Below are 13,398 nucleotides of genomic sequence, written 5' to 3'. Positions count from 1 at the left end.
GTACAATGTATTTAGATTCATGAATCCGAAATAAACTCATTATAAAACAAAAAGTCTATCTTGAATATTTCACGCAGCTCCTTTATTTTTTGTAACACTAGTTGTTCTCTTCTGAAGTTCTCTTTTGCTGCTACCTCAATTATTGATTTAACTTTTTGCTCATATTTTTTGTACATTTTCTGTGAAATAACTGGAATCTTTAAACACATTAAAATTTTATTCAGTTGCATATAATACTAGCATGCAAAATACCTGAAACAATGTTCAAAGCAATTATTTTACAAAATAAACTGTGTAAAAAATCCACTGTATACTTCAATTTAAACGAATAAATCTCTTAATGGCATAAACCACAATGCAAGATGTTCGTAGTGAAAATTTTTTATATTTTAATCATATTACAATTAGAAAAATAATAAATGTTTTGATCTTATATTAGGTCATCTTCAATATTAAAAATTTTTTTTACAATTTCGGAATTACGCATATAATACAAGCAGAATAATATAAAGAGTTTAAAATACCAAATTATAAATTGTAAGACAAAATTTTTTTATTAAAATGATAATGTTCATAACAAGTTATCTTTGTTGAATTAAATCTTCAAAGAGAAGATAGTCGGATGTTATTGTATATCGTATATAATCTTGTTAAATTCTATTGTTAAAATTTAGTCAGATTAGTTCTATCGCTAATCCTCTTTGGCTATTCACATAAAATTTCCAGATTCTAATAAAATGAATATAAAAAATTAATGATTCTGAGTTACAATTAAGAAAGCACATTGATATCTTATTTGTGTGCAATAATTTTTATGAGTTCTATCAGGATGTGATGAATTTATGTTAAACGAATAAAGTATCCGAGATTGTATGTTAAATCAGATCATGACAGTACAATTTATAAACAATTTTTGTCAAAAACTAAAGGAGAGAGTAATCCTGGAGTTAAGTGGAGGAAGCTATATTAAGCAAAGAAAAATAATAAATGCTAGGCGTTCTGTATCATTTTGTATATTAATAGTCTTGGTTTTTTAATATTATTTCAGACATGAGTCTTTTTGGAAAATATGGTTCTGAAACAATGAAATATTTTCCCATCCATATTCCAACTAATGTTCCGATAACTGTACATGAGCTTTTTGATCTCTTGATATTTACTTTATGCTCTTTTATCCTTGTTTTCTTTCCTTTTAATTTGACCAATATATGAGACATCACAATCGAGGCAACTTATTTTATACACAATGTTCCATCATGTCCAACTTATCCTTACCTAATAACCGATTTTAATGTGTTCATGAGTTTATAAGCTACTTTGAAATTATTCTTTTCGGCCACCGGTTTAAAATTTTCTGAAATTTCGTGTATGTAAGGTATCGTAAAATTATTTTTTGGATTATTATTATTCGGATCATTGATGTTCTTGTATATTAGTATATAAGTCTTTTTTCCTAGATAATGTTTTCTGTTATTAATTGTGGCGAAGATAAAATCTAAAGAATAACCATTGGACAGCAAAACATCGATCATAAACTCCATATTTATCATATCCATCTTATGATAATCAGGATGCGCAAGGAAAAGGATTCTGTCGAGCTACCCGATTATTACTCCTTTTCTATTGGGTGGTTAGATTTATATATAATTTTATATATAATTTATATATAATTTAAATAGCGTCTCGAATTCGTTGGTTTCCTATAATTGTTAAATCTTATGAAATCTCGACAATCCTCAAACTCACATCAAGAAAATCCATATAATCTTCATAATTATGCTCAACTGTGAATCTTAGTCTGTCATGATACGAATTAAACTTGCCTAATATTACATGGGTTTAGTGATTAGGAACAGCAAATAAAATGTCATCCACATATCGATAATAGACTGGAATATCTATGTTGACGTTCGTTAGAATGTGATTTTCTAAATCTTGAATCCGCTAAGATTGGACAGAGGAGATTCCATGAGCATACCAAAAATCTGTTTAAAATATCGATTGTCAAATTTGAAATAGGTAGAGTTGAAAACCAAAGAGACGGCGTTTAAAAATTTTTTCAACGATGCTAATGTGTTTCGATATATAACTCTTCCTTTACTTACTTCTCACTAATTCTTCTGGAATGTTAGTATACATTGATATGATGTCGAAAGATACTAGTTTGTAATTAGACTGTAGTGCTTTATCGTTTAATTGATTAACTAATTCCCAGCTGTTTTTAATGTAATTAAAATCTTTTTTAAGGCTTTTTAAGGCTTTTGTCGATATCTTTTAAAAAAGAAGCTAGAGAATACATCGGATTGTTAATACAACTGACGATCATTCTCAATGGATTTCCAACTTTATGAATCTTTGGCAACACATATGATCTCGGCACCAATCCATCAGTGACATTAAGTTTTTTATAAGTGGATAAATCTATATATTTCATGTTCTTTCATCGTTCTAACAATATATGAATTTGTTGGTTTACGATAATTGGTTTATGATGTATGATTTGTCAACATAGTTGTAAGATCTTTCTTGATATTTATAGTATGTCATACTATCGGTTAGCATTGCATGCATTTTATTATTATAATCAATAGAATTCATCACTATGGTCGAATTCTCTTTACTCCTTGATCAAAATCTCTGGATGTTCCGTTATAAATTGTTTAACATCTTTCATTCCTTTATTTAATAATGTGCTCATTGGCATTTATTGCTAAATTATTATTATTAATTCTCTTTAAAATTTGAATAGAATTACATCATTTCTTATAGAATTACGAATATTATCGTTAATTAATTTATTGATGTTATATTCAATGTATTTTATGAACTCTGTAATTATTTTATCTTTATAGTATTGTTAGGTAGATTGAATTTTTGTCCTAGTTGCAATATTATTTTAACTATTTCTGATATTTCTACATTACTCAAGTTAATTAGCCAATCATTTTTAATGTTGTTCAAATTAAAATTATTATTAAATTTAATTGGATCAATACTAATGTGAAAGGCTGTTTCTGACTTTACTGTGTTTAATTCAAGAGTAGAAATTTTTTCAATTTTTGATGAAATGAAAAGCTCGTATTAGTGGATTTTGACTATAGTAAATTGAATTCAATCGGATTTATCTCTTTTCTTTTTTGTCGAGCTGCACTTTTTCTTAAGTTGTTTAATTTTTTTTATTCTGTTTAATTCTTTTATCTATAATCTTTAATTAAATTAAAAATAAATTCTTGTCGATTGAAAAAGGAAAGAGACAAATAACCTGGAGAACATGAAATTAGCCTTAATCTACGATGCTTGCAAAGCTCATTTCTGGTATGAAATAGTTGTCTATATGCGTCTTTTAACTCTAATTGAATTATTTTAACCATGAAATTATGTTTGAATCTACGCATTTTTTATAATGCGACGTGTTCATAAACAAGTTGGATTGATAACGTATAAATCCTTGTAAATATTATGGAATTAATTCTTCTCTTTTACATAATTTTAAAAAATATATCTTAAGTCTTAGGTTTAATATTTTGTTTCATCAGTTTAATACATTGTTTTAATAGTAAACACATTGTAATATCAAAATATATTTTAACAAATTTAAAGAACGGTAGAACAGAACGCGTGTTATTATAACAACAATAAAAGTCAATACGTGGTCAAATATTAAAACGAATAAATCTTTTAACGGCATAAACCACAACGTAAGATATTCGTAGCAAAAATTTGTTTATTTTAATCATATTACAATTAGAAAATTTCCTAATTGTAATACGATTAAAATATAAAAAATTTCAACTTACAATCTAATTTTTTTCTTAATAAAGCGTCCTTTATATCGCAGCTGCTTGTTCATGCTTACTGTTGGATATTATAACAAATATTTACCTTCTAATCTAACAAGTCGCAGGACCACAGATCGAGAGTAAATATGCAACGTTGTTACATCTAAAACTCGGCTTCTCTACGCTGATGAAATTAGTGTTTTTGTATTTATTATTATTTTAATTTTATTGAATTTAATTATTAAAAAGAGTGTAATAGAGTTTAAAAAAATCAAGTTTTAAATTTTGTGCTACACTTTCTAATATAATCAATCTTTTATTAAAGATGTTAGCTTGACTAATATAGTCGGATTAGAATCACCTTAATAAGTGTACTTGAGACACTACTACCATTTTTTATTAAAATGATCTTCGACTTACCTAGTAACATATATATTTAATTTTCAAAACGAATCAGAAAGGTAGTACATAAAAAATGAAGAGATTCGGCTACGAATACTATACTAGGTATTAAACTTAGCTACATATGCTTATGTGAGCATAAGCGAAAAAACTGCAAACGGTCTCTCATGTCTTTAATTTTTTTGGCAGCGAGTCCTCTATCCTACTGTTTACATGAGATATTTCCATGTTCATAGTAGACGTATTTTAGTCTTTCGCGCTGTGTCACATGAATCGTCATGGAGCGCCATCAGCTTTGATTAATTAATGCGGTTAGCATTATTTAATTTGATCGCTTGATGAATTATTTCAGTAGATCCACTTACAACGAGCTTTTATATAAGTAACACTTTTTTTATTTGACTTGGTGCAATAGAAAATGTTTATGTCATTGACGAATCCTAAATGCGCTGGGTGACATAAGTTTTTACATAAAATACCTGGTCAAAAGAAGATAATTAAAACTTAAGATGAATCATTCTGGTAATGAGCATCAACAACTAATTGTTGTTCATGACATTTTATGTGGAAAACTAAAAATTAAAAACGTGGGAGACTGTTTGCAGTTGTTTCGTGAGTTATTCTCACATATGTAGCTGAGTTTAATACCTAGTGTAGTATGCGTAGCCGAATCTCATGCAACACCCAGCTAATCATACGCCGCACACTTAAATTCTTCATTTTTTTAAGCTATGTACTTTTCCGATCGTTTTGAAAATTAAATATATATGTTATACTAGATAAGTCAAAGATCATTTTAGTAAAAAATGATAGTGATATTTCCAGTATATCTTATTAAAAAAATATATTAAAACTTTGAAAATTTTTTCAATCGGTTTTTTTTTGAAAAAAAATTTTCATAATTTTTTTTAAACATCGCATCATTAAATCTTATAACATATTTTTTTCGTAGAAATTGATTCATCTATTAAAGAGAAAATTCGTTTCGTTGATTTTCACACACACAATTTTATTCCATAACTCCCATAAAAAATTTTTTTCAAATATAATATTTTGCGAAATTCATTCTTGTATCGCTGCTGATTATAAAAATCTCGACCAGATAAATACAGAGGCAGCTGGCAGCATATACATATTTATCCTACTATGCCCTTCCTCAAAATGATCAATTTGAATAAGAGATGCCCATTATAATAGAGGGCCGTGTTTCCGACACAATCAAATTTGTGACTTTTGGAAAATTTTAAAAGTTAAAATCAGACCCACAGTGTTATAATTTCCTTACTTATATGCCCCTACAAAAAGATCAATGACAAGTAAAAAAATGGTTTTAGTTTCGTATTAATATTAACAAAATTCATTCATTTAGATATAACAAATAAGAGTTTAATGCCTTTACATCGAAATTGAATTTTGGATGCTTTTAAATACTTTCTATATGAAATTATATACAAAATATGTAATTATTTGAACTGTGCGCCGAAATGATTTTTCGAATTTCTAAACGCAATTAAACTATAATACTATAGTAATATCATAAATTAAATTGATAAGCAATTTAATAATTTGATGCTCATCCTATTAGAAAGATATAAACTGAAAAATTGTAAATAAATTTATTGCAAAAAATATTACCTCGGCCGGGAGTCGAACCCAGATCTCTTGTACAAGCGTCTTAAGCTTTAAACTACCAAGGTTATCAATGTAATTTGTGATACTATAGTAGTTTGATTGCATTTAGAAGTTCGAAAAATCATTTCGATGCACAGTTCGAATGACTACATATTTAGTATATAATTTCATATAAAAATTATTTAAAAGCACCTAACCTTCGATCGTAATAGGCATTAAACTCTTTGTGTATTCACACATACAGTCTTAATAAATCGTTTATTATTGTCATTCATTCAGGTTATACCGCTCGCGTGGAGTTCGCACTTAAGTTGGGCTACACCGAAAAATTGGTGCAAGTGGCGCTACAGAAATTGGGTCCGGATCCGGGTCAGAATGAGCTATTAGCCGAGTTGATCAAACTCGGAGCCACTTGCTCCCCAAAGTTTACTGATGGTTCCGAGGAAATAGATGATCTACCGGATGCCGAGGCAGACATCGATGAAGGCGGAGGGTCGATTTTAACTTCAATGACAGCGACAAATGCTACGACGGTGAACGCGATCTCATCAATGGAACTAAGGCCTGTTGTCATCGACGGCAGTAACGTCGCTATGAGTCATGGTAATAAGGAAGTATTCTCTTGTCGCGGTATCAAGATTTGTGTTGATTGGTTCCGCGCCAGAGGGCATAAGGAGATCACTGTCTTTGTACCTAAGTGGCGGAAAGAAGCCTCGAGACCTGACAATCCAGTCACTGACCAAGAGATCCTGAACGAGCTCGAGAAAGATCGTCTGCTTGTATTTACGCCTTCCAGGTTAGTGCGACGTACGCAATTTGTCTGAGATTACACAAACTTAAATAATGCGTCTGATCTTACACAAAAATATTTTTCTTACTTTCTAAAATTACATTTTTAGAATATAATGGATCTCTGAGTAAAACAATTACATATTTAGTTCGAGTACGTGATTAATTAAGGCCTGGTTGTATCAATGTTACTTTAAGCTTAAAACTTTCTCTGTCTCATTTTAAAGAAAAAGAGACAGAGACAGAGTTTTAAGTCTCACTCAAAGTAACATTGGTGCAATCGGGCCTAATTAACATGATAATCTAAATATTCTTGAGGCTTCCAGGGATTTCTATATAAAGATTATGCGTTTCGCAGGTTTCCTTCGTGTCCAGATCCATTTTTGGAATGCTAATGTGAACCTTGCAATCCACTTCATCAGGACGTGGAGTAGTCTGATACTGAATTGTTCTTTTAGGTCATTCCTTTTTATATTATGCTACTTGTTCGAGTGGTGGGGAGAAAGAAGAGAATTGGGTGGAAGGGCGGGGGAGGGAATGTTGGGAGAAATCGGTCAGTTTTTAATAATCGGGAGAATAGTTTTCCATATTTTATTTATGTTGTAGCCATTATCTCTATTTAGATTGTTAAGGCTTTTTGTATATGGCTTCTCTATACTTTCTTGGAAATTTTCTTGGGAATTGATGTTATGTTGGCTATTGTGATCGTTTTGTCAAACAGATATTTGATGTCCTATTTTGATATTGCGTTCTGATAATGCTGATTGCGCGACGTGTTTTAGTCTGACATTACGTTGGTGTTCTTTTATCCGTAGATTGACCATTCTCCCAATTTCTCCAATGTATACTTGCCCACAGGAACAAGATATTTTGTATATCCCTGCGGAGTTGAGTGGAGGTCTTTGGTCTTTCAGGAGGATTTCTTAAGATTTATCCTATCTTTTTGGATGGTTTAAAGCTAGTTCGGATATTTGTTTAATATCCTGCTAATCCGATTTGTTGTTCCTTTGATATTTAGGAGAATAAATAGATAGTATTCTTTCATTCTGATTGTGTGTCAGAGACCGTTGTCTTGTTTGCATGTTTATTGATTGTTTTGATTATTTCTTTTTTGTCGTGCCGTTTTTCTGTAAGCTAATTTTAAGTGATTAAGTTCTGTCTGTAGATGTTCTTTGTTAGAGATGGTGAAAGCTCTATGTACAAGTGAATTGATTGCAAACTGTTTTTTGTGGTGGTGCATGTAGACATCTGTGTGTGTGTGTCTTGATTTTCTGATTATACTTGATGGCCTATCGTCAGCTTTTTTAGAGACAAGAACATCTAGGAAGGGGAATTTTCTTCTACGTCTATAGTGAAGTGAATATTTGGATGTTGATTGTTGAAGAAAATAAGGAATTTACGGAGTTCGGCTCTGCCGTGTCTCCATATCAGGAAGTATATGGCGTTGACAATTAGTCTGAGGGGGATGTTTGGTTTGCGTACTTTTGGTAGTCCGTATAGTCTTATTTTCCTATTTCTCTTGTAATCGCCAACATCTTCATGGAGCATTTTGAGAAAGAAACCCTCAGAAAAACACTCAAAAAACCAGAAGTTTAATTCCGTTATGTAGACACATTCGTAATAGAACACAACATCAAAACAGAACATCAAATACTGTTTGACAAAACGACCATAATAGCCAACATTACATCATATTTTCCAAGAAAGTATATAGAGTAGCCATAGAAATACAAAACCATCCTAACAATCTAAATAGAGATAATGACTACATAAATAAAATATGGAAAACCATTCTTCTGGTTATTGAAGACTAATCGATTTCCTCCACCTGTCCTACCCACCCACAATTCTCTTCTTTCCCCTCAACACTTCAACAACTGGCGTAATATAAAAAGGAATGACCCGAAGGAACAAGTTCAGTATCAGGCTGCTCCTCGCTCTGATGAAGTGGTCTGCAAGGTTCATGAAAGGTTTCCAAGAATGGATCTGGACACAAAAGAAACCCGCGAAACCCATAATTTTTATATGAAAAGCTAAATTATATATTTGTCTAATTGTAAGTACAATTTGCATCATCAACCAACAAATAAGAATATGTTTAAACTGTGAACGAACTGCGAGTTTCAATGAGTGAAAAACGGGAATCATAAAATTGAGATCATTAAAGATAGAGCGAAGATGCCCCTCATTTCAATACTTGAATTTATTTTAACCGATATTTTCAACCGATTAATATTATCTGTAGCTTGAATAATCGAATCAAGGATTTCCCTAAAAAATTTTTCTCTTCCTTTTTTTTCACTCTTCTCAGTATTTCTAGAAACAAAATTGAGACGTTCGATGTCGTGAAGATGTCATTTCGAGATTTCCAGATAAATAAAGTTCATTATTATAATGTTTTTCGGATCCATTTGAATGTATGTATAAATAGAGTACATTAACTTGAATTATTTTATAAGATTAATCGAGTTGATCGATTGATGCCGACGTTGAAGGAAAATTGAAACGCAGAAAATTTAAATTTTAGTACATTTATTAAATATACATTTATTAAATTATATAGGTTAGTCGGCACGAACTTTCCGGACAACCCAATAATACGATTTTATATCGCATTTTGACAATTAATTGTTTATATAGTTATTATGTGTAATATTATTATGTGTAATTCAAGATACATTGATACATGACGCAAATTATTCCTTATTTTTTTAATGAGAATATTAAACGTTTGCAGGTTGGTAGGAGGAAAGCGTATGGTGTGTTATGACGATCGATACATCCTGAAACTGGCCGCGGAGATCGATGGCATTGTCGTCAGCAACGACAACTATCGAGATTTGGCCCAAGAGAATCCCGAATTTAGAAGGGTCGTAGAGGAGAAAATTTTAATGTACAGCTTTGTAAACGATCGATTCATGCCACCAGACGATCCACTCGGCAGGAGCGGACCTACATTGGAAAATTTTCTTAGAATCATTCCTAAAAAAATCGATCCCGCTCCTCCATGCCCTTATGCCAAGGTAATATTCCTCTTTTTTTTCTTCTTTTTATTTATTTATAATATAATATTACGCTTTAAAATTTTTTTATTAAACTTCAAGAATTAAAAGAATTTGTTAAAGTTAAAAGATTAAAGCCAGTATATAATTCTAAAGTTCATAATACTAAAATTCAGATTCTAGATTGAAACATTTGGCAAAAATTTTTTGTCAAATTAAATAAAATTACATCAAATGAAGTATATACTCTTAGCAAATTAAATTAAATTAAATTAAATTAAATTAAATTAAATTAAATTAAATAGCTATTTCTTAAATTATCAGAAATGTACATATGGCAATAAGTGCAAGTTCCGACATCCCGAAAGAGGACCACATCCACATAAATCTGTGACAGAACGATTGGTGGAGCATGCTCAGCGTCATTTACAGGCCCGTGGGCCCAGCCTGAGCCTGCCGTTGTCACCCACAAATGCATCCGTATCTCCACAACATCCGCCCCTCAGCAAAACTAAATCAGCCATGCCATCGAATGTCGTTCAATTCTTGTCTGTTCCGAAGAGTAGATCAGTGGAAAATGTCACATCTGATTTGTCTACAACTAGTCCCATTATGTACAGCCAGCAGATGCCTCCTACACAAAATTCTCAAGGTGATAATTACAAAGTAAATATAAATTCTGGACACATTATGTATGAATTATTTAATAAAATCCTGATGACAATTTTTTCCTGAATTATAAATAATGATCAAACATTACTGAAATTGTAATGAACAGTGATGATATTATTGAATTGAAACTTGTATTAATAGATCTATTTTCAGTATTATTTCATTAAACTGTTATTATGATAGTTCGTCAATATGTTATTAATCCTTAGTACACTTATTTTTGGGCCATCATTACATATTGAATTATTCTGGCTTAATTTTTATCATTTTCACAAGTGCACATACAAAAATTATTAAACGATTTTTACGTATATTCTGACATTTTTAGAAAGTAGTATGTTAGAAAGTAGTATGTTGTAAAGTTGTATGTTTATAACAAACTGTATATAAATTGTTATAACTGAATATAGTTAAAAATGAGAAAAACGTATTTTCATAATTGTAAAAATATAAAACTCTGAAACAAAAATATTTAAAGGAAAAATATGTTTCAATATCTTAAGTTCGATATTCCAAAAGAAAAATAGATATTAAATATCTGTCCAAAAAATGTAGTTATTTAGTAACCTGAAAATACTTTTTTAACATGCATGAATGACTATAAATTGAAGATATATTTTATTTTTAACAATTTTCAATTTTTTTAACAATCATTTTAAACAATTTATTATTGCTATTGTATTAAAAAAACTTATAATTTATTGGTCAAATGTTCTTTATAACATTACAGGTAACATTTAACACATGAATGCCAAAAATCGTCGTTTATTAAAGCTAATATGTTAAAGCTAATATTTTAGGGTTAAATTTTTTTTTAATAATTTGCGAAATATTCTTATAATACAAACGAGAATTCCCATACAGCATAAAATGTGCAATATCGTTGCAATAACTCTACAATATTGCTGCAACATGCAATATTACTGTAATATTGCAGCATTGTTGCTGCAACTTTTGTGCTGTAGGGGTTAGTTAAAAATAAAGAAAAAAGAAATTTTTTTTTGTTACAAAAATGTATACTCTAGACACATGATAGATCATTTATCATCCAAAGGTGAACTTCAAAATTATTCTAGTTAAAGGATACGCACGAATTGAGGCCAATAACGCAAAATTTATTCTTTAGATGTCAAACTTTTTTTAGGAATAGAAAAGAGACTGGTATTTGACCAGGTATTCTTAATATTTCAAAGAAAAGAAATGCGAGAAGCGATACCATATGACGGTACTCCTAGAAAAATGAATTCAATGCTTTTTGTTACAATATAAATCAATTTTCTTATTTATCAGCAGAAGTTAAGAACTTTAATATTTTTTGCGATAAATATATGGTATAAAGGATTATCCTTCAATGATCTTGACCTTGACATATGTTATCAAAATCACAATTCTGAGTGACCTTTAAAAAGTTTTAGCCGGTACTCGTCCTTCGTTAAAAAGTTATTAACAAAAAAATTCTGTCATACAAAAATTCTGCCAAGGGACGCACAACTTTTCACGTGAAGCGAGTTCACCCACAGATTTATATGTAGATTTATATGTAGATTTATAAATAGATTGCTGATTTAATATGTAATAGATTTCAATGTGATAGATGAACCTGAAGTTGTCTTTTAGTTTCTACATAAATATGCGTCCTGTCTGTGAGTATTGTGTGAAATTATTTATGTAATTTATGCACGTGTGAGTGAGAGAAAATATAACGCTGCCCAACACTGTCTTCAAACATGGAGGTGAAGTTGATAGTCTATTTATATAAGTTTGTGATTTCACTCTACCTCTCTTCCCCCTCCCCGTCAAGAGACGCACGGCTTTCCACGTGAAGCGAGTTTCACTCTACCTCCCCCGTGCTGAGAGACGTACATATTATAGTATTGAGTGGTCTTCGCTTCGTATGGAAAGTCAAAATATATTTTAAAGCAGAAAATTTTTGTTTCATATAGTAAAAAAGAGATATCATTTTTCAAACTTTTTTTGTTAATAACTTTTTAACGAATAGCAACCGGCATCTAAAACCTGTAAGAAGTCAAGGTCATGATCTTGACAACATATATGTCAAGGGCAAGGTTATTGGAGGATGATCCCTTACACTGCATATTTATCGGAATAATATATATTTCATTTTAATGATATTATCTTTCAGATATTTTCATTAATGTTCTTTCCCTGCTTAAAATTTCTAATTGAAAACTATTTAAACCTATTAAAAACCGATAGAAATTTAATAGGAATGAATAGTATTTATCAGAATCAAAACAGCCTATTGAGAATGATTCAGAAACAATAAGATTTTAGTAGGATTTCCACTTAATGCATCTTCAGTAAGAACGTACGTACCGATTTAAAAATTAAAAAATTAATTTGATTTTATTGGACAATAGGAAGTAATCAGCAAACGCCTCCAATTGGCGAATCGGACTGATTGTGAGTGGGAAATCCACATTAATGATCTTAATTAGATCCTCCAATCGAGTCATACGATTGAATGCCAACATGTTTTTATTAGAAATTTCATAGATTTTTATTCCAATAAGAATCAACTGGTGAATATACATAGCTAATTTGCATATCCAATCGGCGAATCAGAATAATAGCGTATTTGATTTACTGACCCAACTCGATTTCGAATCAATGATCTATTTTTATTTGCAAAAGAAGGACTAAATTGTGCAAGAAATGCTGCTAAAAAGAACAGACCGTTGATTCGGTGTCGAGTAAATAAATCGAATACACTATAAGTGAAAAATTGATATTTTTGAACCGATGTGAACCTGGCGCTCAGCTTTATCAAAAATAAAAATTAATATTGCAGACCGTTTGTATTTCGTTTGTACTTGTTTGTACCGATCATTATTTTGTTTGTACCTCAAATAGTTAAACAAAAAGTGAAAAATAAAAAATTTTGAGGTACAAACGAAAGTAAGAGAGGTACAAACGGATACAAACGATTTTCTTTCGAATACTGTTGGTCCCATTTCAATATCTTTAAAATTGGCTAAATTTGCTATATAGAGATTGCGCAAAAACTGAAACGCGCTGTATCTCCGAACCCTTTGAGGTACAAACGAAAGTAAGAGAGGTACAAACGGGTACAAACGATTCTCTTTCGAATGGCATAAATG

At 30.5% G+C, this 13,398-nt stretch overlaps 1 protein-coding gene across 1 annotated transcript in view; it reads left to right on the top strand.

Moving 5' to 3' along the window:
- LOC105625822 (ribonuclease ZC3H12A-like) overlaps positions 1 to 13,398 on the top strand; it is a 31,448-nt gene that overhangs the window by 14,172 nt on the left and 3,878 nt on the right. The window contains exons 2-4 of the mRNA XM_012207135.1: positions 6,088 to 6,609; positions 9,340 to 9,625; positions 9,929 to 10,256. Coding sequence (XP_012062525.1) covers positions 6,088 to 6,609; positions 9,340 to 9,625; positions 9,929 to 10,256 — 1,136 coding nt within the window. The remainder of the gene's footprint in view (positions 1 to 6,087; positions 6,610 to 9,339; positions 9,626 to 9,928; positions 10,257 to 13,398) is intronic.

This window comes from Atta cephalotes (genome assembly GCF_000143395.1).
Source record: "Atta cephalotes unplaced genomic scaffold scaffold00003, whole genome shotgun sequence".
Classification (NCBI taxonomy): Eukaryota; Metazoa; Arthropoda; class Insecta; order Hymenoptera; family Formicidae; genus Atta; species Atta cephalotes.
The sequence above is the reverse complement of the archived record's forward strand: the minus strand, read 5'-3'. Positions and strand labels throughout refer to the sequence as shown.